The sequence below is a fragment of the Lactuca virosa genome, chromosome 2 (genome assembly GCF_052849685.1).
Source record: "Lactuca virosa cultivar CGN04683 chromosome 2, Lactuca_virosa_CGN04683_v6, whole genome shotgun sequence".
In the NCBI taxonomy this organism is placed as follows: domain Eukaryota; kingdom Viridiplantae; phylum Streptophyta; class Magnoliopsida; order Asterales; family Asteraceae; genus Lactuca; species Lactuca virosa.
Window position 1 is genome coordinate 294,474,399 of NC_136427.1, and position 27,815 is coordinate 294,502,213.

The 27,815-nt window shown below is 38.8% G+C and overlaps 2 protein-coding genes and 1 long non-coding RNA gene across 7 annotated transcripts; 1 reads left to right on the forward strand and 2 right to left on the reverse strand.

Annotated features, from left to right (window-relative positions):
* Positions 1–579: 579 nt before the first annotated feature.
* On the reverse strand, positions 580–2,635 carry LBD15 (LOB domain-containing protein 15). Its single transcript, XM_079080960.1, has 3 exons — positions 2,157–2,635; positions 1,692–1,941; positions 580–1,244 (listed from the first exon to the last, which is right to left on the reverse strand). The coding sequence occupies exons 1-3, from the start codon at positions 2,168–2,170 to the stop codon at positions 834–836; spliced, it is 675 nt and encodes a 224-aa protein (XP_078937086.1). The 5' UTR covers positions 2,171–2,635; the 3' UTR covers positions 580–833.
* Positions 2,636–4,450: 1,815 nt separating this feature from the next.
* On the forward strand, positions 4,451–6,576 carry LOC145157111 (uncharacterized). 5 transcript variants are annotated; one of them, XR_013737099.1, is made up of 5 exons: positions 4,451–4,784; positions 4,952–5,006; positions 5,294–5,415; positions 5,489–5,592; positions 5,835–6,576. It is a non-coding gene; the product is annotated as an uncharacterized LOC145157111 (long non-coding RNA). The 5 variants fall into 5 exon arrangements; XR_013737098.1 differs by having other exon boundaries at positions 4,451–4,672; XR_013737097.1 differs by lacking the exon at positions 4,451–4,784 and having other exon boundaries at positions 4,871–5,006; positions 5,835–5,887; positions 6,014–6,576.
* A 7,395-nt stretch (positions 6,577–13,971) lies between these two features.
* LOC145158667 (uncharacterized) lies at positions 13,972–14,745 on the reverse strand. Its single transcript, XM_079077527.1, has one exon. It carries the CDS (start codon positions 14,743–14,745, stop codon positions 13,972–13,974), a length of 774 nt encoding a protein of 257 aa, XP_078933653.1.
* Positions 14,746–27,815: the final 13,070 nt, after the last annotated feature.

Sequence of the window (27,815 nt, forward strand, 5' to 3'; positions counted from 1 at the left end):
TGGGGGTAGGAAAAAGTTGGCAATGTAGTCTGCAATTATAGTTCCTACAGAAATCAGAAAAAACGTTTGAATATAGACAAGTAAGATGCCACCATTTCAAGCAATCATGACCTTAGACCAAATTCAGTCACATCTCATAGCTTCTGAAAGAGAGAACACGTTAAAATAATGCAAACAGATGGAATTTGATACGTCGCAATCGTTAGGGTTTTCTGAAAGAGAGGAGACAATGCTCTAATGAAGACAAAACAGAAGATAGGGTAGATAGAGAAGAAAATTAATTTATCTTTTGTTTTCATTTTTTTATAAGATCTTAATCAACATGAAAACAAATCAAGATTGTATCTTGATCATTCAGGTTGAAGGGTACACGTTATGTCATTCACTTATATGGACCAAGTGACGGAGGCAAAAAATAAAAAAATAAAAGATATTCATGAAGTCTCTTTTACTATTTTTGATTAATGAAAATATTTAAATTTTGATATAACATCACTAACTATTAACTAAACATTTCTGAACCCATTTGTATCCAATTTGTAGATTTTCGAGGCATATATAAAAGTAAATAAAAATTAATTAAAGAAGTATACAGAATTAAAAATGATGATATACACAGAAATTAAGTCAGATTTCTTATTTATAAAATGAGAAGTCATACGTTTAACAGAATCTAAAGATGATACAGATGGTTTAATCTGTCATAAATATTTGATAATTAAATATACTCAACATCGTCTCACCAGTTTTTCACTAATGGAGTAGAATCTAGTCTTATTTGTCGTCAATCATATATTAAATTGAAAAAAAAAAAGCATAAAAAATTAAATCTATTAACCGAAATAGGAGACATTATCGTTGGTGATGGTGCTGTAATCTGTGGTGGTGGATGGTGGGGTGTACATGGAAGAAGAGGAGGAAGCAGGAGGAGGTGGAGGAGGAGGCGGCGGTGGTAGAGGTGATGGTGGAGGCGGCGGAGGTGGTGGAGTTGTTACAGGGACAGCGCCAGTAGAAAACAAAGCTAAATGATGAGAAGGAATAATATGATGATCATGGTGGGTTTCAGTATACTTGTATCTTAGAATCTCAGCTCTTACTGCATTCAATTCAGCTTGTAGAGATTGTACTTGATGTTGTAAAGCAGAAATGGCACCCATGCATCCGTAAACCGGATCTCTTAGCCTTACATTTGCTTCGTAAACAAGACTATTGGCTGCATCGGCTCTTTGATTTTCCGGTACTTCCTAAATTAAATATCGTCACAACATAAACAAACATTCAAAACCAATATTAGATCTTTATATAAGAAGCTATTAATTACTAGCTTCCAAAATTATTATCACAATTAAACAATCTGTTGGCCATAAAAAGATATTTATTATCAAGAAACTATTAATTATTAGCTTAAAACTGTCACATACGATTAAAACATAAACTAACTAACAAACATATGAAGACAACATATTTCACTAACTTAGAAATTAATCTCCTTGCACAACATTAACTCAAACTCAGAAAGGTTACCATGACACATATTTAATCCTTTGAAAAAAAAATATTTAGTCGGTGTGTGGAATATATGGAAGTTAGTGCTACACATCTAAGAGAAATTAGGGTTTTAGTATAGAACAGACTTGTATGAATATGATACAAGTTAGTGATGCATAAAGATCAAGCTACATCGATCATACCATGAGCAACTTGGAGACATTGCTGGCACCGAAAACTTTGTGAACAGATGCAAACTTTTGAGGTTCATGAGGGGAAAAATAAGGTGAAAACGGGCATTCTTGAGCACATCTACGGCGTAATAGCTTACACGCAGCACAAGGAGTGATGGTGTTTAGGGTTCCAGGAAGCCCTAACATATGTCTCCTTCCCAATTGATATGATGCATCGATGTCTCTCTTGATCTTCTTCCCTATCTCATCAAATCTCTCCCTACAAAAACATATGTATAACAAACCCAGAAAATATCATATTAATCAAAAAAACCAATATACCATGACAATAAGTGTGATTAGGGGTTCTTGTTCCTATCACATAAGCGTTTATCATGAAATTTGTAGATCAAAGCCCACAACTTTAAAGACTACCAGAAGAGCTATTGTTCAATATTCATATAAGAGAGCTTGTATAGAGAGAAAGAGCTAGACCTTTCTCTGGACATTCAGGCATGCTATCTGCAGATGTAGCTAGAGAGAGAGAGAGAGAGAGAGAGAGAGAGAGAGAGAGAGAGAGAGAGAGAGAGAGAGAGAGAGAGAGAGGGAAGGAAGGAAGGAAGAAAGGAGAGGGGGAGAGAGATTGTGAAGGGGAGAAGGCTAGAAAGAAATACTAGTTTTTGAAGAGGGTGGGTTTAAGGGGTGCTTAAAAGGCAAGAAAACCAGAAAAAGGGAAAATTAATGGAGGTGTAAAACAATATATAAAAGCCAAAAACAACCGATACATAGTACTGCTAGCTGTTACTGATGTACGAATGATAGGATTCAGTCCCACATAGTATCATTCAACTCTCTGCAAACATATCAAGCTTCAGTCTGAGTTATATGGCGGAGCATCATGAATCATTCATCATATCAATGGCTACTGATCAAGAAACTGGTTTGTAGAGAGAGAAAGAGAAAGAGAAAGAAATAGTATGATATAGTAATAAGGTGATCAGATACTTTCATCACTGTCAACATCAGTGCGAGCTGGCCCCCTCTCTCTCTCTCTCTCTCTCTCTCTCTCTCTCTCTCTCTCTCTCTCTCTCTCTCTCTCTCTCTCTCTCTCTCTCTCTCTCTCTCTCTCTCTCTCTCTCTCTCTCTCTCTCTCTCTCTCTCTCTCTCTCTCGTTTGTTGCTCACGTGTGGATCAGAGCCATTTTATAATAAATTAACTGTTTTTTAACTTTATAATAACATAATTTAGCTTATCTTAGCTTCATTGACAAATTCCTTTTCTTTTCTTTTTTGGTTTTCTTTCATTGACCGAGAAGAATGAACGAATATGACCTTGTGTCGCTATTTATAGAATCCGTCTAATTCTAATTACATGGCATCGTAAGATCTCGATAATATGTTTCTTGTGATTCGAAAACCAACAATTGATAAACGATTCCCATACTTTAATTCCGTGCAGCTGACTTGAGTCTATATGACATGATATTTCAACCACGTCTAGCGATAGGTTTATTCAAAGACACTTAAACCTTCACTCTTTTGCATTAAAAGGTATAATGAATAAACATGAGCATCAACTGGATACCTAGTTTCTTGTAAACTTCAAAGAGCACTTATTTTAATAATGAGTACATATTTTGGATCCAACCAAAATTAAATACTCCGTGTGGATTCCGCCATCGTTTTGACATCAATCATTCCTTTCCTCATTTACTATTGAGTAATATGAAATCCATTCATTTTCAATAATAATCATTAAAAATGTATCTTAAAAAGTATATCATATGAAAAAACGTGTTTTATAATGTACACAACGATCTTTCTCCTCAGACAATAGAAAGTAGAAACAGCATCCATTGTGACAAAATATGTATCTTTATTTCAACGCTTACCCAATTATCCTTGAATAGAATTCTCATTATAATTTCTTTTTTTAATTTTTTTTACGGCAAATATAATCTACTTTTAAAATATTCTTTAATACCACTTATGTCTCCAATGAAACTTGAACCTTCGATCGCAAGAAAAGGAGGACAATACTTAATACCGTTGGACTACAAAACATGACACTTTTGTTCAGAAACTACCCATGGAAATTTTTCATGGCTATATTCACACAGAATATGAGAATACCGACCGGTAAAAACCCTAATTTAGCGATAGAATTTGCCAGAGATTGCAATGAAAAAAATCAATGGTTAAATATCCATGAATTTACGGAATACGTTTTTTGTTAAATAAATGCACTACGTGTGAATTCCGTAGGTAATGGGTGTGTTTGTGATGGAACAGATACATGAAATAAAGGGTGGAATACAAGATTTTTGAAGTAATATACTAAATGCAAGAAATCTTGCATCAAGGTATTCTGTTTATTTGGATTGCATTTTTACATATGTAACAATTGCCACAAAGAAATAGCAACGGATAATCAATTAAATTGAAGCGAAAGAAAAATTGTTGTTAATTGACAAAAACAGAATTTAAGACTATTTTATCAATTAAATTGAGTAGCAAATTATATGTAGCTTTATTTATATATATATATATATATATATATATATATATATATATATATATATATATATATATATATATTATTACTAAAGAAATATTACTATTTCTAAAAATAGATTCAATATAATAATAATATTTTTTTTAAGACAAAAGTTTCTAAGCTTAAAATACAACAAACCTATAATATAATAATATTATAATTTAAGTCGTCCAAGTGTTTAAACATGCGTAGATTTCCTTTTTTCACTCAAGCTTTTGACCTGGCCCCTTGATCCGTGCATATGGATTTGACCTAGCCGCTTTGATCCGTGATCGAATCAATGTTAACTCCTTAAATTTCGGCTAAGATCTTTCATTCTATGGTGTCAATACCACATATCATTTATCCACAAAAAAATATTGTAAATTTATTGTCATCATCTGATCATTCTTGGTGACTATCCTTTTCTCGGTCTTCCACGAACACCCCTGCTACTCTATCTCGACCCAAAAGAGGTAAAACATCATATTATCCTTTCTATCTCTCTTTTGTTGTGTCGTGAGTTCAAGCTGATTAAAGACATAATCAAAGCAAAAATGATGAATATTGAAGTCAAGCTGATTAGAGGTCTAACCTAATCTTTCTGGATATGTTGAGTAACGAGTTTTTTTGTGTGTTTTTTTTTTTTTTTTTTTTTTTTTTTTTTTTTTTTTTTTTTTCAGTTTTTTGTGTTTTTCAGATTCTGTTGTTTCGGATGGTACTATGTTTCTTTGATTTGGATTTTTTGGTTTCAGGATTTGGAGCTTCTCCATGGTCAATCAGATTGTCCCTAATCTATATCCCTTTATTGTAAGATTTTTCCCAATGCATGAATAGAATTCCTAAGTTTTTAATCTAATATTGGTTCTTCTTGATTTAGTTCTTACTTAGTTCTTCTTGATTTAGTTCTTACTTTAGTTGAGTCATGACTCATACCCACGAATATCAATCACGTACTAATCAAACCATCAAATATCCTAATTAACCTCTTTCTTCTCTTATCGGAGGCTTTACATGTATAAAGAAAGTATTTGATAAGATCCATACATATCTTTTTCAGCTTAATTAAATGCTATTTGTTACACTGGTTGATGCAGGACTACATAAACTACAAGAGGTACATATATTTAAGGCTTGATGGATCCTCAACCATAATGTATCGTCCGGACATTGTTGGCTCAAAGCTTGTGAAATCTTCGTTGCTACTTCTTAAAACGATGTTGGTACTGGATATTGGTTTCATATTTCATGACAATAAATTTTAACTTTCAACTTTTATTCTTAATTGATAGTACAATGTGGTTGCAAGTATGACCGGTACAAAGCACGATGATTTAAGAGAAGAATTCCACCTAACAAGAAGACCCTAATCTCATTTACAGATACTGCATCTATGGTATTTAAAACCCTAGATTTTCTCTATTTTTTGTTTTGGTATGCAATATAGATCGATATCTTATCTTTATTTTGGCGTGTCTTCACCGCTTTAACTTGGATGAACAATTCAAATGCATTTCAAATCTTCAAACACTTATTATACTCCTAATTGGAATTTAAAATTTGAAATTAGATTTCATACTCAAACATGTATTACATTTTTGAAATCTTGATTTCATACCCGCCTCTCTTTTTCTCTAGATGGGCCTTCAACAATGAAGGAAGTGGCTAATTTGTGGAACTGTGCGGTTTTGGTTAGACTTAAATCTTTTTTACTTTCATTTCACCAAGTTTCGTGTCATGCTTTCTTTTTTTATATGTTCCATAATTGTATTATTTGGACCATTATATTATAATTTTATTAATTTTTGATTGTGTAGGTGAGAAGGAAGTGGGTTAAAAATGGTGAAAAACTAGAAATTAGCAATCCTGTTAACTCTCTTCATTTTTAACTTTTACACTTTCTTTCCATAGGATCATGTGTTTTTGATGATTATATGGTGTGGTCCCATCTCAAAGATCTAAGACACCTTCCATTTTCATATGTCGAATTAGTTTGGTACTATTTTACGGGCATGGAACCTATTTAACATTGTTATATTTGGTGTTTTCGAATGTCCCAAGCTTTTGCACTTCCCCTGTTTAAACATCAGTGGTTCCTGTTGGCGTTGTTTATTAGAGATAATTTTTGATTCACCTTGCATGAGACAAATATTCATGAATTATTGGAGAATAAAAGCACTTTGAGAGCATTTGACCGGTGATTTCTTCTCGGTAACTCTTCTAATTTTGTTGCAGGTACGTTATTTTGCTTCTTAAATGTATGTAAATGATATATTTCCCATTTTTACACTATGTTAACGATCTCAGTTCTTGAAAATGTGTTACCAGTTCCAGGAAAAAGGATATATAATTGATTTTAGTTGTTCTCATCTAACTAGATTGGTGCTTTTGTAAGTAAACTAAAACATGTATTATATGTGAATATTCTATGTATTGTATTTTCTTATAATTGACCAATTTATGCATTGTATTTTGAATATTTTTCTTATTGTGCCATTCTACTTCAAAAATGTACCCATTTAAACCGTGGAAAATGTAAATATGATGCCTTTCAACATCTAACTTCAACATGCCTTCCGCACAATCCCTTTGGTAAGTTTCCTTTTGATGGTTTTGTTTCAATGACCTCTTCCATGGAGCTCTTTTGTTTTGTCTCATCTACCTGATGGTGTATTTAGGAGGTTGTAGAATCTTTGTTAGTTGTATCATATGGTACATGTACAACTCAGTGAGATCTTTCTTCAAATGTTGTTGCTTACACTTCTTCTGCATCACAATATAGTCAAAATGTTGTGATAACTATGATGGAATTCGAGGTCTGATTCTTTTCCAATCATTAGCCAAATACAATCTCGAATTACCGCATCATTTTGTGCCATTGTTGCTGGTGAGTTGCCTTGTACTATAAAACTATGAGTATGGCCTCATGATTTTAAAAATCATTGAGCTTCACTCGAGGCTGAAAGATATCATCATACAATGCCACATGCCTTACTTATATGTAAGGCTTTAGTTAGTAATATAAATGGCGAAAATATAAGAATTTGTCTCTCTTTTTTGTGTGTTGTCGACTGGCTAACAAGTTTGTAGATGATGTAGGTAAACGAAGTGTTTGATCAAACTTAACTAGATGAACCCTTGATTTGAACAACATGATGTTAAAGAAGCTAATTTAAAGGAATTCAGATCCTAATCCTCTAACATCAAGTTCCTTAAGTCAAAACAATAACCCATATCTGCTCTTTCAAAAAAAAAAAAACAATAACCCAAATTATACTTTTTATTTGACAGAGGATTAAAGCAGCTTGAGTGGTTGTTTATGACAGGGAGCTTGGATGAAATACACATGTATGTTGCTTCATCTCTACTTGAATGTAGATGAATAAATGGATGAGAATGTGAGAAAATGATCAGGAAATGCGGTTGGGCATCAAATTGTGTTGTTACTTGAATATCTTGGTTGTTAGGAAAAATATAGGAGATTTTAAAAAGGAATTAGAAAAGTAATGCATTTAATCTATATATATTATCATAATTTTGTCATTTTTATTGATTTTTAGCTGAGTTATGTAAAACCGTTGACAGTGTATAAGATTTTAATTCTTAATTCTTCGTGTTGCCTTACTTTGTTAATTACTTCTGAAGATTTTTAATTTAATTTTATTTATCATAAAAATTATTTATGCTTTATGATATTGGAATAATCCTTTTAACTATATTTCATCCATGTTTAGTTCTATTTGATTTTCTAAGAACTTTATGTAATACTTTATAATTTACGTTTTTTAGAATATAATTAGATAAATAATATAATTTAAACAATTTAAAATAAATAAAAGATAAAAACTCAAATAAAAAGTAGATGTCAAATACAACCCTGCCATCAATGGAACCATATGTCAAGTTTATTATATTGTTATAACTAATATTATGTATTAATATAAAATATGAAAGTCTCCGATAAGCTCCAAATATTTTGGATCAATGTATAGTTTAAACTCAACTTTTGTTTTTTGAACAAAATAGTCTCGATTATCAAATTTTATACGATAATCTGTCATTTTCTATTAAAAAATAAAGAATGTTTCGTTAATTTGGACAAAATATAAAATAATCGGAACTTTTCTGTTCAAAAATAAAAGTTGGAACAAAACAGTAATTGACCAAAAATATTGGTATTTTATTGGAAATTTCCCTAATCTTATTTATTAAAAAACAAAAATAAATACTTGGACGAAATTGACGGAATCATGGTTAAGAAGGGATAATGCATAAAAAACCATTATTTTTTAAAATTATTGTTTGAAATCTATGGTCGTCATATGCAATGTTTTATTTAAAAGGAAAGAGTAACTCAAAATATAAATGTATTTTTATTTTTCATCCAAAAAAATATTTTTTAAACACAAACAACTTACTATTATTTTTAACCTGAAACTGCAACATGCTTCTATTTTTAGTTCAAAGCAGTAACAAACTTTTTAATTATTTTTATTTTAATCCAAATATAGTATACGGAAAGAGATGGTAACAAGAAAGAGAGATGGTGGCTCTTAGCGATATGTTATAATGAATTAGAAATGATTTATTTTCGACACAATGAATCCAACATATGAAAACACCTATCCAACATACATAAAAGCGACGAATATATTAAAGAATACAATTATTCGTCGAAAAGAAAACGAATCGCTGAATTGAAACTAATGTTTATTGATACTTGCCAATAAATTCTCTTATTTTTAATGACATGTTTCTGAATGTATCGGATTGCCGAAAGAAACTATTCGTCGCCGCCGCTTTGCGCAGATACACGACTAGTGTTTATATATATATATATATATATATATATATATATATATATATATATATATATATATATATATATATATATATATATATAGAGAGAGAGAGAGAGAGAGAGAGAGAGAGAGAGAGATTCAATAGAGAACCATTATTAACAAGAAACCAATGAATCAATCATGAGCGTCGGAAATCATAATGATCAACGGCCAATGGAATAGATATACATTTGTACATTGGACGCACATACACTAGATTATATCAAAAAACCAACTTCTTTACCAAAAAAAACTTACTTTCTTTTTTTTCGTTTAAATTTTTTTAGGCTATGTTTTTTATCGAAAAAAAAACGAATATACCGTTGTCCACGATTTTTCGTCTTTTTTTTCATAGAGATTTATGTTGATATATAAAAAAAAAACTATTTTTTTTTCGAAAAAAACTCACTTCTTTTTGTTGTTTTTTTTCAATATTTAAGTTTATTTTTATCCCAAAAAACTAACTATACCAAAAATCTCAATTTTTTGCCCTCTATTAATTAAGATCAACATCGATCATATTCACACTGTGAATCTTAAATTGTAATATTTTAATTTTAACATTCACAATGTGAATCCGACTTACTATTTCAACTCTTTGATCATTAAAAAATTAATTTAACGATATTTACATATGAATCGAAATATATTTTCATGTAATTTTATAATATTTTAACATTTTAATCATTAATAAATTAGTTTTGTAAAATTAATAAATGAATTTATTCACATTGTGAATCTGAACTGTATATAATATAGTTTTTAGAATTCACAATGTGAATCTGACTTACTCTCAAGAAAATAGAATAAACCGATACAAGATATCACAACATCAACAATTCTTATTCAAGTAAGAATCAGTTGGTTTTCATTTACTTACAGTTGAAAACTCACTACAATAACTCTCAACTCTCTGATTATGGACTAATCTATCTACTGAACATAGAACAAATCAAGAAGGAAAAATAACCCTAACTTCAGTATGAACAAACACAGACCAAATACAAATGATCTAGAGAGAAAGAATGAAGCCACTGTAACGTAAATGAATACAATATGAACCAAAACACAGTCAAGGCACATATTTATACAATGGGTCAACCCCATTATGAATCAAATAAAACCCACGCCTCATTCTACTTGATAAGTTCCAATTAGAACTCTGCAGCCCATAAGATTTATCCACTTTGCACAAATAACCCTTCATGCAATCTAACAAACACGAGAAATACAAACTAACATAAACTACCCTAAATAAATATTAAATACATTTTAAGGATACAGATAAATTATCAATGAATTATAAGTTTGAAGGAATTGACATCAACTATCTTAACACCCCTCCTCAAACTTAAAATTCAAAGAAAGCATTAACAAACTCCTTGGAAAGGATCAACAAGACCCAAATTTTGACAAATCCATTCATGTTGTGAAACACTTAAACCCTTAGTAAAAATATCAGCCAAATTATTTTCAGAACTAATTTTAAAAACCTCAACGATCCTTTTGAAACACGATCTCTAATAAAATGAAAATCAACATCAAAGTGCTTAGTTTTCTCATGAAATACTGGATTAAGAACAAGCTTTATAGCTGATTCATTATCACAAAATATTGGAACATGAGTTTTATTCTTAATACCAAGATCAAAAAGAATTTTCAAAATCCAAATAATTTCACAAGATACAATACTAAGGGCTCGATATTCAGACTCAGTCGATGAGCGAGAAACAATTTCCTGTTTTTTACTCTTCCATGAAATAAGACTATTACCAAAAAAATACTGCATAACCTGTTACAGACTTCCTTGAAACAAGACACTTTGCCCAGTCTGCATCAACAAAGCTTTTAAGACTTAAAGAATCCGTTTCACAATAGAAAAACCTCTTCCATGATTACCCTTTAAATACCTCAAAAGTCTTATAGCAACATTAAAATGCGACTTTCTTGGACTGTGCATGAATTAACTTAAAACTTGCACATAATAAGAAATATCTGGCCTGGTAATTGTTAAGTAAATAAGCTTACCAACCAATTTTTGAAACAAAACAATATTAGGTATTAAACTATCATTTTTATCTAAACTATCGCCTTTAACAACAACATTATTATCCAAAGGAATTTTAACAGGTTTACAACCTAACATCCCAAATTCATGAATTAACTCAATGCAGTATTTCCTTTGATATAAACAAATACCATTATTAATATCAACAACCTCAATACCCAAAAAATATTTTAACTTTCCCAAATCTTTAATTAGGAACTTAGACTTTAAGAAATTCTTTACTTTATTAATTTCATCAACACTACTACCCGTAAGAATAATATCATCAACATAAACTAAAAGAGCAAGAAAACAATTATTATCAGACTTCACAAATAGAGAAAAACCATTTATACTTTGTATAAAACCAAATTCAAACAAAGCACCACATAGTTTCTCATTCCATTTTCTAGGAGCCTGCTTAAGTCCATATAAAGACTTTAACAATTTACAGACCTGATTATTATTTTTATCATGATATCCTGGAGGCAAAGACATATAAACATCTTCATCTAATTCACCATATAAAAAGGCATTATTAATATCAAGTTGAAACAATTTCCACCCATAATTGACAGCAGCAGTAATAAGTAATAACAGTTCTAATAGTAACCATTTTAGCTACAGGAGAGAAGGTTTCCTCATAATCTAAACCTTCTCTTTGATTATATCCTTTAGCTACCAACCTAGCTTTATACCTTTCAACCTCACCATTTGATTTATATTTAATCTTATAAACCCATTTATAACCAATTGGTTTTCTATCAGAAGGTAAATCACAAATAATCCAAGTTTGATTTCTATATAAAGCTTCCATTTCCTCATTCATAATTTTAACCCAATTGGGATCTAATGAGGCTTAATATGAATTAGGTTCAACAATCTTATTAAGATTAGCCACAAAACACCTATTTTCAAAATCCAAAAAAGAATAGTTAACAGATTTCTCAATTCCATATTTATACTTTCCTTCAATAATAAAATCACTAAACTTTTTAGGAAATTTAGATTCTCTATGAGACCTCCTCAAAGAATGACTATCAGAAGAAGTTGAAACAACATTTTCCTCAGAATTGTCTAAAAATTCAGATATAACTGGATCAGGTTACGAACTATGTGTTTCACAACCTAGAGAACCTTCCTGATCAGGAAGAGTTGCAGTTCTATTTAAACTACCTTCAAGACTAGAATCAGTTGCACTCACAGGTTGAACAACATTAAAATCACCCTCCTGATAGTTATCATCTAAATTCCTAGTGTCTTGACTATCATCAAGAATATCAGATAACGATATCTCATCATTGGCAAAGGGATCCCATGGAACATGATCACTCAATGAAGGAGACTCAAGAAAATCAGGAAAAGCACCAGATTTTGAAGTCATTTTAAAAGGAAAAACAGATTCATAGAACTTCACATCCCTGGAGAAAAAAGAAATCTCACTATCAAGACTAAACAATTTATACTCTTTCTTAACATTAGAATAACTAATTAAAACACACTTTTCAGACCTTTTAGAAAATTTATCTTTAATATCAAGTTTAGTTGAAAAACACAAACATCCAAATACTCTCATTTTATCAAAAATAGGCACATGTTTATAAACAAGTTCAAAAGGAGTTTTACCATTTAAAACAGAAGGAGTCCTATTTATTAAAAAAACAGCTGTTAGAACAGCATCTCCCCAAAATTTTCTAGGTAAACCAGATTAAAATAAAAGAGACCTAGAAACATTTAGAAGATGTCTATGTTTTCTCTCCACAACACCATTATCAGATCTGATTGCTTTAATTTTAACATTAAATTGATTCTCAATCAAGGCATGAAACTCACGAAAACAAAATAAAACATCACTTTTAGATTTTAAAAGATAAACCCAAGTAGCTCTAGTAAAATCATCAAAAATTGTAAGAAAAAGTCTAAAACCACCAGCAGCAAGAACTTTATAAGGACCCCAGACATCCAGATGAATAAGTTGACCAAATTTACTAGACTTATGTTCACTTAATGGAAAAGGTTCTCTTGTTTGTTTAACCTTATGACAAACTTCACATGGCATGACATTTTCATTTTCAAAATTAAGAATAGGTTTTAACAAATTTAAAGCCTTATCAGCAGGATTACCTAACCTATTGTGCCAAGTAAGTTTAGAAACAAATCATTTAGAACTATAAACAAAATTTAACCTACCTAGAGAACTATTTTTATTTTCAAGATAGTAAAGACCTCCAAATTCTTTACCAGTCTCCACAGTCATCTTGGATAGAGAATCCTGAACATAGCAACTATTTTCATCAAAAGTGACTTTACATTTGTTTTCCTTACACATCTTATGAACAGATAAAAGATTAACATGAAAATCAGGAACAACAAAAACATCGGTTAAGATGATAGAATTTGAAAGATTCATGTTTCCAATTTTGTCAATCTTAGTAGTGGATCCATTAGGATGATCCACCTTCAAGTTCAATTTGGAAACATCAACCATATCAAATAGTTGCGATTCAGAAGCAGTCATATGTTTACTAGCTCCTAAATCAACAACCCACCTTTTGTTTTTAAAAGAAACATTATTACACATCATACCTGCCATATTGGCATTTCCACTAATATCTTCTAAAGACTATTTCTCATTAAGAAGAGCAAAAACTTTAGAAAACTGTTCACTTGTTAAAAAATGTTGATCAAGCTTATCAGAAGAGATTACTGAAGAACTACAGTTTTCACTAGCATGTGAATTAACATGGGAAGCAGTTCCAGATGAAGAGACTTTTTTAAAGTCAGATTTAGGTTTGAAATCTTTGGGATATCCAATAAGTTTATAACACTTTTCAATTGTGTAACCCTTTATACCATAATTTTTACAAACCAAACTCTGATTTCTACCTTAAAATTTTCGGTTATCATTAATTTTTCCAGCAAAAGCTGAAGAAGAACTGTTCTTGTTAGACAAAACAGAAGAAGATCCATTTCTTTGATTAGACTCTTCTCTAGACATAACAGAAAATGTGGTTTTAACATCAGGTAAAGGTTCCATTAACAAAATGTGACTTTTTACCTGACTAAATGACTCATCTAAACCACTTAAAAATTGCATGAGTTTCATAAGTTTAGAATGACTTTTAGACTGAGTAGCTGCATCACAAACACACTCGGTGCACTTAGTTAAACTATCAAATTCCTTCCACAGACCATAAAGTTTGTTATAGTAATCAGAAACAGATAAACCATTCCGAGAAAGGGAATTTATTTGTTGATGGACATTAAAAACAACAGATCCATCAGCCTTGTAATAAGTTTCACATAGATCATTCCAAACATCCAAAGCAAACTCAGAACATACATGACCAATATAGATATTCTCAGATAAGGAGTTAAGAATCCAAGAACAAACAATAGCATTTACCATGTCCCAGTTAAGAGACCTAACATGATACTTTTTGTCCTGAATCTCAGTACCTTCAATAAAACCTTGTTTATTCCTAGCTTTCAAAGCTATAGACATAGAGCTTTTCCAGATTCTGAAATTTTCAGTTCCTAGTAGTTTAAAACTAATGATTGTACTACCAGTGTAATCAGAAGGATGAAGATATAGAGGATCATCAAACTTAACAGAATCAAGTTTACCAGAAGAAGACCCTTCAGGTGTTTCACCAATCATGATTACAAAGAATCAGACACAAGAAAAATCATGAATCTAGAACCCTAATCTCAGAAGTATACATATAGTTTCTGTAAATCAGTCCAGATTCATAACCATATAAGGTTAGAGCAGGATGAGATACAAACGTAAAACAACCAAGATTAGTAGATAGATGATAGATCTAAAACACCACAAGGAGAAAAAAGAAGCGTGCGAAAACTTTAAAGAGAACCACAATAAGTGCACAGCAAACCGCAAAGTCGTTTCGATAGATCAAAAGATCTACCACTGACCACCACAGGGCATTTAAATGCCAGACACCAACTGCAACATCCCAAAAATCATGACCAAAAATTGCGTTTTGAATAAGTAGTTTATTAAAACCATTTACTGAAAAGCAACATCAATATCATATCAACTCATAACCCATAAGTCAAATGTCATAAAAACATGTCATGGAATAATAATAATAATAATATCAGAGTACAATCCCAAGGACATCATAGTGCGGAAATCGAGTGTGTGTGCGATGCGCTGCTACCGCGCCGGCTCCTTCCCCTTTGCTAAAGAGGTACCTGAAACAGAACTGAAAACTGTAAGCACGAAGTTTAGTGAGTTCCCCCATCATACCACATACCACATAGCGCCTGACCCTCGGTATCTTTCAACCGGTATCTGTCTGGCATAACTGGGAGCTGGGCTCCCCTTTGGTATCTTTCAACCGGTAGCCGGGAACTAACCTCCCCTTCGGTATCTTTCAACCGGTAACCGGGAACTAACCTCCCCTTCGGTATCTTTCAACCGGTAACCGGGAGCTAACCTCCCCTTCAGTATCTTTCAACCTATAACTGGGGACTATTTCACCTCCTACCACTACCACATAACAACATATCATAAACATACCGCTAGGCATGCATAGGTTCTGACGACCCCTTCGGTATCTTTCAACCGGTAACTGGGGCTAATCCCCCTACTACCACTATCACATATATCACAACATGCTAATCGCATAAAACATATCAGGTAGTAGCAAACCTAGATGATTATCACAAAGACAATCATCTATCAACCAATTCCTACTAGTGGGCCGACATTGTGGCCGTAGACCCACTTCTATTGGAAGGTAACTCACCTCGATGTCGTGTAGTGTCTGTGCTGTCCTCGGTATGGAAATCAACTCTTCTCAACTCCTCAATACCTACACAACAACCTTTCTAAATTACCATTTCATACTCATAACCCTTACAAGGGTCAACTCAAGTCCAATTCAAAATCAAGGTCAAATCCCTGGTCAAAGTCAACATCTGGTTGACTAGACTCGCAGAGTTGGTCCACCAACTCGTCGAGTCCCCATGCTCACAAAATACTACAACCCCGTCCCCACTCGTCGAGTCTAGCAAGAGCTCGACGAGTTCTCCTTCAACTAAAACATCGGGACCTTCTTCAACTGACTCGCCGAGTTCGTCTTTGAACTCGTCGAGTTCATCTTCATCCGTTTGAAGGTGTTTAGTCTATGACTCGCCGAGTTCTCCTTGAACTCGTCGAGTCCATCTTCATGTGGTTGGGAAATTGCCTTGAACTCGTCGAGTTCGTCCTTGCACTTGGTGAGTCCTTCGATCTTCAAGTCGATAACAAGCCCCAACAGGCTGAGTTTTCCTTCAACTTAACCAAAGGCCATTTCCAGAAGTCATTTGGGAACAACTGTGACCCGACTCGCCGAGTCACCTAAGCGACTCGCTGAGTCCCTCTTTGTCCAAAACTATACAGTCGATTTTAATCAGTCTTAATTCATCCAAACCATAGATCTGGCCTCCTAGGGTCCATATTATACGTAAAGCTACGAACTTGATGTCTATGCATGGGGTTTTTGGCTCAAAAAGCCATAAAAAGGGGTTTATATGGTGCATGGGTCTCCCATGGCCATAAAGTTGGCACCTTTATGCCATGGGAACCCTCAATGGTTCCAGATCTAAAGCTAACACTCCACAATATGATCCAAACCCAAAGGTGGCTTAGAAATGTCCCAAAAATGGCAAGATCCATGTCCTAAAGAAGATCTATCAAATGATAAGTCAAGGTTCAAACTTTTTACCTTGAATAAGCTGGAAATGGGGCAAAATCTCTGGATCCACTTACTTCTTCAAGAACCTCCAAGCTTCCTTCTCCTTCACCAACTTCAAATACACACAAAAGACACCACAAAGCTCAAGAACACTCAATAAATGGCTAGGGTTTCGAGTTAGGGTCTTCTGGAAGTGAGAGGGATGATGGAGGCTGGTTTGAGGCAGAATAAGACGTTTAAATAGGGTGCAAACCCTAAATATTAGGGTTTCATCTAGACAGCTTCTACTCGTCGAGTCAGTCCCCCGACTCGTCGAGTAGATCACTAATGTTCCCGCGCAAGGTCGAGTCCACTCGACGAGTTAGGCCTCCAACTCACCGAGTCCCAGAGCAAAACATGAAATTACTAAGATTTAAATACGTACCAGGAACCGGGTGTTACAAATCTCCCCCACTTACTTTAGACTTCATCCTCGAAGTCTGCTGCTGAATCCGGAAAAAGCTCGGGGTAGTGCTCCCGCATCTCATCCTCCGGCTCCCACGTCCATTCTGAGCCCTTACGGTGCTGCCATTGCACCTTCACCAGCTCGACCCTCTTGTTCCTCAGATCCCTCGACTTCCTGTCGAGGATAGCTACTGGTCGCTCGATGTAATTCAGGTTGTCATCTACCTAAATATCCTCCAAAGGCACCACTGCCGAGTCGTCCACCAGGCACTTCCGCAACTGGGAGACGTGAAAAGTACCGTGAATCTGACTAAGCTCGGCTGGCAGATCCAGCCTATATGCCACCTTGCCCACCCGGGCTACAACCCTGAAAGGACCGATGTACCTGGGGCCCAACTTGCTCGCTTCATGAACCGAATGACACCCTTCCAAGGTGACACCTTCAGGAGGACCATATCCTCGACCTGGAACTCCAGGTCCGAACGACACTTGTCGGCATAACTTTTCTGCCGACTCTGAGCAGTCTGAAACCTACTCCTGACCTGTTGGATCCTCTCTGTAGTCTTGAGTACCACTTCGGTACTCCCCATGACTCTCTGCCCAACCTCACCCCAGCAAATCGGGGTCCTGCATTTCCTCCCGTATAACATATTGAAGGAAGGACGATCGATACTCGTGTGGTAGCTGTTGTTATAGGAAAACTCTGCAAAAGGAAGGTAAGTATCCCAACTACCTCCGAAGTATAAAACACACGCCCGCAGCATATCCTCCAGAGTCTGGATGGTCCGCTCATTCTGACCATCCGTCTGCGGGTGAAAAGCGGTGCTAAAGTGCAGACGAGTACCCAGCTCGTCGTGAAACTTCTTCCAGAATCTGGAAGTGAACCGCACATCTCTGTCGGAAATCACCGAAACCGGCACTCTGTGCTGAGCCACTACCTCTCGAATATAGATTTCGGCCAACTTCTCGGACGAAATGCTCTCCTGAATCGGAATGAAATGGGCGCTCTTGGTCAACCGATCCATGATGACCCAAATCGAATCCAATCCTCGCACGGTCCTGGGAAGCTTCGTGATCAATTCCATGGTGATATCTTCCCATTTCCACATCGGGATATCCAACGGCTGGGTCTTGCCGTGAGGTCTCTGATGCTCGGACTTGACCTTCCTGCAGGTCAGGCATCTCTCAACATACCAAGCTACATCCCGCTTCATGCAGGTCTACCAATAATCAAGTCGAAGATCCCTATACATCTTCGTCGCCCCGGGATGGATGGAAAACATGGATTTGTGCGCCTCCTCCATCAATACCTGGCGCACACCTCCATGATATGGGACCCACACCCTTCGGTGCAGCGTCAACAATCCACGACTGTCATAATCGAAGGAGGAAACCTGACCCACAATACGCTCACTCTTACGATGTTCCTCCTTCATAGCCTCCTGTTGGGCCTCTCGGATCCGCTCCAGTAACGGAGTCACCACTGTCATCCTCAAGCATATATCCCTGATCGGGGCTGCCTTGCGGCTAAGAGCATCGGCCACCACATTGGCCTTCCCTGGGTGGTAGAGGATCTCACAATCGTAATCCTTCACCACATCTAGCCACCGACGCTGCCTCATGTTCAGATACGGCTGATCCATGAGGTACCTCAGACTCTTGTGATCCGTGTAAATGATACAACGGACCCCATAGAGGTAATGTTGCCATATCTTGAGGGCTAAGACAACCTCCCCCAACTCCAAACCGTGCGTCGGGTAGTTCGCATCGTGAGGCTTCAGCTGCCTCGAAGAGTAAGAAATAACATGCCCTCTCTGCATCAATACCGCGCCCAACCCTGATATGGATGCATCACAATATACCATAAAATCCTCCACTCCCTCTGGCAGGGCGAGGATCGGCGTCTCGCATAGTCTCTGTCTCAATGACTCAAACGTTGTCTGCTGCTCATGCCCCCAGCGAAAAACAACGGCTTTCTTCATCAGTCGGGTCAGGGGTACGACTATCTTGGATAAATCCTGAATAAATCTCAGGTAATAGCCCGCCAATCCCAGGAAACTCCGAATCTCAGATGGATACTTCGAAACCTCCCATCTCATTACGACCTCTACTTTGGCCGAGTCAACCAAAATATCGTTCTGGTTGACAAGTTGCCCAAGAAACTGCACCTCATGCAACCAGAACTCACACTTAGAGAACTTGGCGTACAAGCTCTCCCTCCTCAAGGTATCCAACACCTCTCGCAAGTACTCTTCGTGCTGCTCCTGTGTCTTGGAGTAAACCAAGATGTCATTGATGAAAACTATCACATACCGATCCATCATTGGTCTGTGTACGCGGTTCATGAGGTCCATGAACGCGACCGGAGCATTGGTGAGCCCGAAGGGCATCACCACGAACTCATAGTGGCCATAGCGAGTCCGGAACACAGTCTTCTGTACATCCTCGTCTCTGACCCTCATCTGGTGGTAGCCTGAACGTAAATCAATCTTGGAAAACCAAGATGCCCCCTGTAGCTGGTAAAAGAGACCATCAATCCTTGGGAGTGGGTAACGGTTCTGCACCGTTACCTTGTTCAGCTCCTGGTAATCTATACACACCTGATGCGACCCGTCCTTCTTCTTCACGAACAGAATCGGGGCTCCCCAGCGTGAACTGCTCGGTCTGATGAATCCCTTGTCTAACAGCTCCTGCAGTTGTGTAAACAACTCCTGCATCTTGGGAGGAGCCAACCGATACGGTGCCTTGGCTGTCGGGGCCGCACCGGGAACCAAGTCCATCCTAAACTCCACCTGTCTCTCCGGAGGTATCCCAGGCAACTCCTCTGGAAACACATCCGGGTACTCTCGCACCACCGGCACATTACTCATAGTCTCCTTACCCTCCTCCCAGGTATCCATGACGTAGGCGACATATCCGGCGCATCCCTGCTGAAGGTCGCACCTAGCCCTCGCTGCTGAGCATAAAGTTGGTCCATGTTGTGGCCTCTCGCCCTGAATCACCAACTCTCCCCCACTTGGGGTCCTGACATGTACCAACTGCTGCACGCAGTCAATCACAGCCCCATTAGGGCTCAACCAATCCATACCGATGATGACCTTGTTCCCACGCAATGGTATGGGAACTAAGTCTACCTGATAGCGCTCCTCGAACAATCTCAACACACAATCTCTGAAAACCTCTGATGCTCGAACTGATCGGCCGTCAGCAATCTCGACCTCTAGCGGGCAATCCAACATGCCCGAAGACTCAGGGAACTTCTTGCTAAGTGCAAGAGAGACAAATAATCGGGTAGCACCCGAATCGAAAAACACCTGAACTGGAATAACGTTCACATGGAACGATCCAAAACAAAACACATAAAATAGCACATAAATATCATAAACAACATGTAATAAAAGCTAGGGAGAAGAAACCATACCCGTCACCACATCGGGTGCGGTGCGTGCCTCCTCAGTAGTCAACTGGAAGGCTCGGCTCCTCACCACTAGAGCCTCCGACTTGCCCTGCCGGCCATCAGTGATCCGCAGGGTCGCTGGAGCTGGCGCCGCCACCGGCGCTGCTGCTGCTGTCAATCTCGGGCAGTTGACCTTTTTATGGCCTCGTTGGTTGCAGTGAAAACACAGCAACTCTGATGTCGGAATGATGGGGGTAGTTGGCCTTCTTCTACTGACTCGCCGAGTTCCGACATCAGAGTTGTTGTGTTTTCACTGCAACCAACGAGGCCATAAAAAGGCCAGCTGCCCGAGATTGACAGCAGCAGGGCCAGTGACGCCGCCAGCTCCAGCGACTCTGCGGCTCACGGATGGCCGGTAGATCAAGTCAGAGGCTCCAGTGGCGAGGAGCCGAGTCTTCCAGTTGACTTTCGAGGAGGCACGCGCCGCACCCGATGTGGTGACGGGTATGATTTCTTCTCCCTAGCTTTTATTATATGTTGTTTATGATATTTATATGCTATGTTATGTGTTTTGTTTAGGATTGTTCCATGTGAACGGTATCCCAGTTCAGGTGTTGTTCGATTCGGGTGCTACCTGATCATTTGTCTCTCTTGAACTTAGCAAGAAGTTCCCTGAGTCTTCGGGCATGTTGGATTTCCCACTAGAGGTCGAGATTGTTGACGACCGATCAGTTCAAGCATCAGAGGTTTTCAGAGATTGTGTGTTGAGATTGTTTTCAAGGAGCGCTATCTGGTAGACTTGGTTCCCATACCATTGCGTGGGAACAAGGTCATCATCAGTATGGATTGGTTGATCCATAATGGGGCTGTGATTGACTGCGCGCAGCATTTGGTACGTGTAAGGACCCCAAGTGGGGGAGAGTTGGTGATTCAGGGCAAGAGGCCACAACATGAACCAGCTTTATGCTCAGCAGCGAGGGCTAGGCACTACCTTCAGTAGGGTTGCGCCGGATATGTCGCCTACGTCATGGATACCCGGAAGGAGGGTAAGGCGACTGTGAGTGATGTGTCGGTGGTGCGATAGTACCCGGATGTGTTTCCAAAGGAGTTGCCTGGGATACCTCCGGAAAGACAGGTGGAGTTTAGGATCGACCTGGTCCCTGGTGCGGCTCCGATAGCCAAGGCACCGTATCGGTTGGCTCCTCCTGAGATGCAGGAGTTGTCCACGCAGCTGCAGGAGCTGTTAGACAAGGGATTCATCAGACCGAGCAGTTCACCCTGGGGATCCCCGATTCTGTTCGTGAAAAACAAGGACGGGTCGCATCGGATGTGTATAGATTACCGGGAGCTGAACAAGGTAACGGTGAAGAACCATTACCCACTCCCAAGGATTGATGATCTTTTTGACCAGCTACAGGGGGGCATCTTGGTTTTCCAAGATTGATTTACGTTCAGGCTACCATCAGATGAGGGTCAGAGACGAGGATGTACAGAAGATTGCCTTCCGGACTCGCTATGGCCACTATGAGTTCGTGGTGATGCCCTTCGGGCTCACCAATGCTCCTGTCGCGTTCATGGACCTCATGAACCGCGTATGCAGACAGATGCTGGATCGGTCTGTGATAGTTTTCATCGATGACATCTTGGTTTACTCCAAGACACAGGAGCAGCACGAGGAGCACTTGCGAGAGGTGTTTAATACCTTGAGGAGGGAGAGCTTGTACGCCAAGTTCTCCAAGTGTGAGTTCTGGTTGCGTGAGGTGTAGTTTCTTGGGCACCTTGTCAACCAGAACGGTATTTTGGTTGACTCGGCCAAAGTAGAGGTCGTGATGAGATGGGAGGTTCCGAAGTATCCATCTAAGATTCGAAGTTTCCTAGGATTGGTGGGCTATTACCGGAGATTTATTCAGGATTTCTCCATGATAGTCGTACCCCTGACCCGGCTGACGAAGAAAGCCGTTGTTTTTTGCTGGGGGCCTGAGCAGCAGGCAACGTTTGAGACACTAAGACAAAGGTAGTGTGAGGCGCCGATTCTAGCCCTGCCAGAGAGCGTAGAGGATTTCGTGGTATACTGCGACGCGTACATTTCAGGTTTGGGCGCAATACTGATGCAGAGAGGGCGTGTTATCGCTTACGCTTCGAGGCAGTTGAAGCCTCACGAGGTGAACTACCCGACGTACGATTTGGAGTTGGGGCGGTTGTCTTCGCCCTCAAGATTTGGTGACATTACCCCTATGGGGTCCGTTGTACCATTTACACAGATCACAAGAGTCTGAGGTACCTCATGGACCAGCCGAATCTGAACATGAGGTAGCGTCGGTGGCTAGATGTGGTGAAGGATTACGATTGTGAGATCCTCGACCAACCGGGGAAGGCCAATGTGGTGGCCGATGCTCTTAGCCGCAAGGCTGCCCCAATCAGAGACGTTTGCTTATGGATGAAAGTGGTGACTCCGCTTCTGGAGCAGATCCGCGGGGCCCAGTAGGAGGCTATGAAAGAGGAACATCGGAAGAGCGAGCGTATTGTGGGACAGGTTTCCTCATACGACTGCGATAAATGTGGGTTGTTGACGCTACATCGTAGGGTGTGGGTTCCCTGTCATGGAGGTGTGCGCCAGGTTCTAATGGAGGAGGCGCACAAATCCAGGTTTTCTATTCATCCCGGGGCGACGAAGATGTATAGAGATCTTCGCCCTGATTACTGGTGGCCCTGCATGAAGCGGGATGTAGCATGGTATGTAGAGCGGTGCTTGACCTGCAGGAATGTCAAGGCCGAGCACCAGAGGCCACACGGCAAGATGCAACCGCTAGATATTCCCATGTGGAAATGGGAAGATATTACCATGGATTTGATCACCAAACTTCCCAGGACCGCACGGGGAGTGGTTTCCATATGGTTCATCGTGAATCGGTTGACCAAGAGTGCCCATTTCATACTGATCCAGGAGAGCATTTCGGCCGAGAAGCTGGCCGATATTTACATCCGAGAAGTAGTAGCCTGACACGGAGTGCCCGTCTCCGTGATTTCCAACAAAGATGTACGGTTCACTTCCAAATTCTGGAAGAAATTCCACGACGAGTTGGGTACTCGTCTGCACTTTAGCACTGCTTTTCACCCGCAGACGGATGGTCAGAGAAAGTGGACCATCCATACTTTGGAGGATATGTTGCGGGCATGTGTCTTAGACTTCGGTGGTAGTTGTGATACCTATCTTCCATTAGCTGAGTTCTCCTACAACAACAGCTACCACACGAGTATCGATCATCCTCCCTTCGAGATGTTATACGGGAGGAAGTGCAGGACCCCTATTTGCTGGGGTGAGGTCGGGCAGAGAGTAATGGGGAGTACCGAAGTGGTACTCAAGACTACGGAGAGGATCCAGCAGGTCAGGAGCAGGCTTCAGAATGCTCAGAGTCGGCAGAAAAGTTACGCCGACAAGCGTCGTTCGGACCTGGAGTTCCAGGTCGGGGATATAGTCCTCCTGAAGGTGTCACCTTGGAAAGGTGTCATCCGGTTCAGGAAGCGAGGCAAGTTGGGCCCCAGGTACATCGGTCCTTTCAAGGTTGCAGCTCGGGTGGGCAAGGTGGCGTATAGGCTGGATCCGCCAGCCGAGCTTAGCCAGATTCATAGTACCTTTCACGTCTCCCAGTTGCGGAAGTGTCTGGTAAACGACTCTGTAGTGGTACCTTTGGAGGATATTCAGGTGGATGACCGCCTGAACTACATTGAGCGACCGGTAGCTATTTTCGACAGGAAGTCGAAGGATCTGAGGAACAAGAGGGTCGAGCTGGTGAAGGTGCAATGGTAGCACCGTAAGGGCTCAGAATGGACGTGGGAGTCGGAGGACGAGATGCAGGAGCACTACCCCGAGCTTTTTCCAGATGCATCAGCAGACTTCGAGGACGAAGTCTAAAATAAGTGGGAGAGATTGTAACGCCCGGTTCCCAGTACGTATTTTAAATTTAAGGATTTTATGTTTTTACACTGGGACTCGGCGAGTTGGAGGTCCAACTCGTCGGGTAGACAGGACTTTGGAAGTGGATTGTAAGTAACCTACTCGACGAGTCGGGAGCCCGACTCAGCGAGTAGGACTGTCTGGAGGAAACCCTAATATTTAGGGTTTGCACCCTATATAAACAACATATCTTGCCTCAACCCAGCCCCCATCGTCCCTCTCACTTCCAGAAAGCCTTATCTCAAAACCCTAGAGCTTGTTGAGTGTTCTTGAGCCATTTTTGAGTATTTTAGAGTTGTTTGAAGCTTGAAGGAAGAAGTGGAAGCTTGGGGGTTCTTGAAGAAGCAAGTGGATCCAGAGATTTTACTCCACTTCCAGTTTATTCAAGGTAAAAAGCTTGAACCTTGACTTATCATTTGATAGATCTTCTTTAAGACATGGATCTTGCCATTTTGGGACATTTCTAAGCCACCTTTAGGTTTGGATCATATTGTGGAGTGTTAGCTTCAGATCTGGAACCATTGAGGGTTCCCATGGCATAAAGGTGCCAACTTTATGGCCATGGGAAACCCATGCATCTTATAAACCCCATATTATAGCCTTTTGAGCCAAAATCCCCATGCATGGACATCAAGTTCGTAGCTTTACGTATAAAATAGACCCTAGGAGGTCAGATCTATGATTTGGATGCATTAAGACCCACTGAAATCGACTGTATAGTTGTGGACAAAGAGGGACTCGGCGAGTCGTTCATAGGACTCGGCGAGTCGGGTCATATTTCTCATCAAATCCTTCTGTTGATGGACCAGATGCTAAGATAGAAGAACACTCAATTTTCTAGGCTCATTAGGGCCCCGAAAATCATGGAACTCGACGAGTGTATGAGCGGACTCGGCGAGTTCAAGGCAATGTCCCAACCACATGAAGACGGACTCGACGAGTTCAAGGAGAACTCGACGAGTCATAAACTAAACACCTTCATGCGGATGAAGATGAACTCGACGAGTTAAAGAAGAACTCGGCAAGTCAGTTGAAGGAGGTCCCGATGTTTTGTTGAAGGAGAACTCGTCGAGCTCTTGCTAGACTCGACGAGTAGGGACGGGGTTGTAGCATTTTGTGGACGTGGGGACTCGACAAGTCTAGTCAACCAGATGTTGACTTTGACCAAAGTTGACTTTGACCAGGGTTTTGACCTTGACTTTGACTTGGAGTTGAGTTGACCCTTGTAAGGGTTATGAGTATGAAATGGTTATTTAGAAAGGTTGTTGTGTAGGGATTGAGGAATTGAGAATAGTTGATTTCCATACCGAGGACAGTGCAGGCACTACACGACATCGAGGTGAGTTACCTTCCAGTAGAAGTGGGTCTAAGGCCACAATGTCGGCCCACTGGTAGGAGTTGTTGTTAGATAATTGTCTTTGTGATAGTTATCTATGTTTGTTACCGTCTGATATGTTTTACATGTTAGTACAGTATGATGTTATGTGATAGTAGTAGTAAGGGGAATACTCCCCGGTTTTCGGTCGATAGGGCCGAGGGGGTAGTATAGCACCCAGCCATGCTAGACAGTATGATTATGTTTGATATCATGTGGTAGTAGTAGGGGGTGAAATAGTCCCCGTAATCGTTTGAGATAAACCGGAGGGGTAGGTCGGACACCCCGGTATGTCTGACAGGGGTAGGTTAGGCACCCCGGTATGCCTAGTAGGGTAGGTCGGGCACCCAGATATGCTTGACAGCATGTTTATTGTATGGTATGTGGTATGATGGGGGAACTCAACTTTGTGCTTACAGTTTTCAGTTTTGGTTTCAGGTACCTCTTCATCGAAGAGGAAGGAGCCGACACGGTAGTTGCGCATCGCACACACATGATTTCCGCACTTTGAGATTCATGGGATTTGTACTCTGACATTATTACTACTTTCTGTTACGATTTTGATACATGTGATTATGGTTTGATGACTTGAAACGATGATGATGTTGTTTTTCAGTAAACGGTTTTATAAGTATTATATTTAAAACGAAAATTTTTGGTCTTAAAAATCGGGATGTTACAATATATTTATTAAATTTTTTCGATAAAAAATTGACCTTAACTTTTCAAAAAATAAAGAAATAAAGTGAGTTTTTTTTTGGAAAAAACATTCATTTTTTGTATATCAATATGAATCTCTATGGAAAGAAGGCGAGAAATCATTAACAATGGTATATTCGTTTTTTTTACGATAAAAAACATGACCTAAAAAAATTAAACGAAAAAAAATAACCGAGTTTTGTTATAATCCGGTGCATGTGCCTCTACTATATAAAGTCTACAACCCTTCATTTTGCCGTTGATCACTTTTAATTCCGACGCTTTAGACGGGTGGGAGCGGGCAACGAGAAGTCCCGTTAATCCAACGTGGCACACAAAAAACGCCGGTATAACGTCGGCTACACCGCCCCCGGCAGGCGTTATCAGGCGTTACGTTAGGACGCGTTAGGGTGGTAACGGATGGAAACAGCTTCATTGCGATCAAAATTTTCAAACGGTAATAAATCGAACCGTTTTTAAACGGTCAAAAATGTAATATATATATATATATATATATATATATATATATATATATATATATATATATATATATATATATATATATATATCAACTTCCAATTTCCGACAAATTTTTCAATCCCACCTCAACTCCACCACAATTCCCTACAACCCTTCCACAAAACCTTTTCAACATATTCACTACCATGCAACAAAATACCACACAACCACCACTCATGCAAGAAACGGTTCCCGCGACGAAAGCGGGAGGAGCCGGAAAAAAACGGCCAACAAAGGGAGAGCAAGAAAGAAATGGAAAGCGTTCGCGGTGGAACAATCGGCATAAGTACCTCCAACATGGTGGATTGTGGAGGAAGAATACGCGTTGGAGGTGTCGTGGTGCGGGACGTCAAAAAATCCAACTCAGGGAAACGATATGAGAAAAGTCGCTTTTGGGAAGCTGTGATCGGGAAATTTCGGACTATTTTGAAAAAGGATGAAAAATATCGCAATCACGATATGTTGAGTAGCAAGTGGACTCAAATCAGCAGGAAGTTCACCAAGTTCAATTCCATCTATAACAAACTTTCATCCCACAAACAAAGTGGTGCGACCGATTTTGATGTTTATAGAGCGGAGATGGACCAATATCATGTCTAGACGGGTCATGTTTTCGAGCACGAAAAGATTTGGGAGA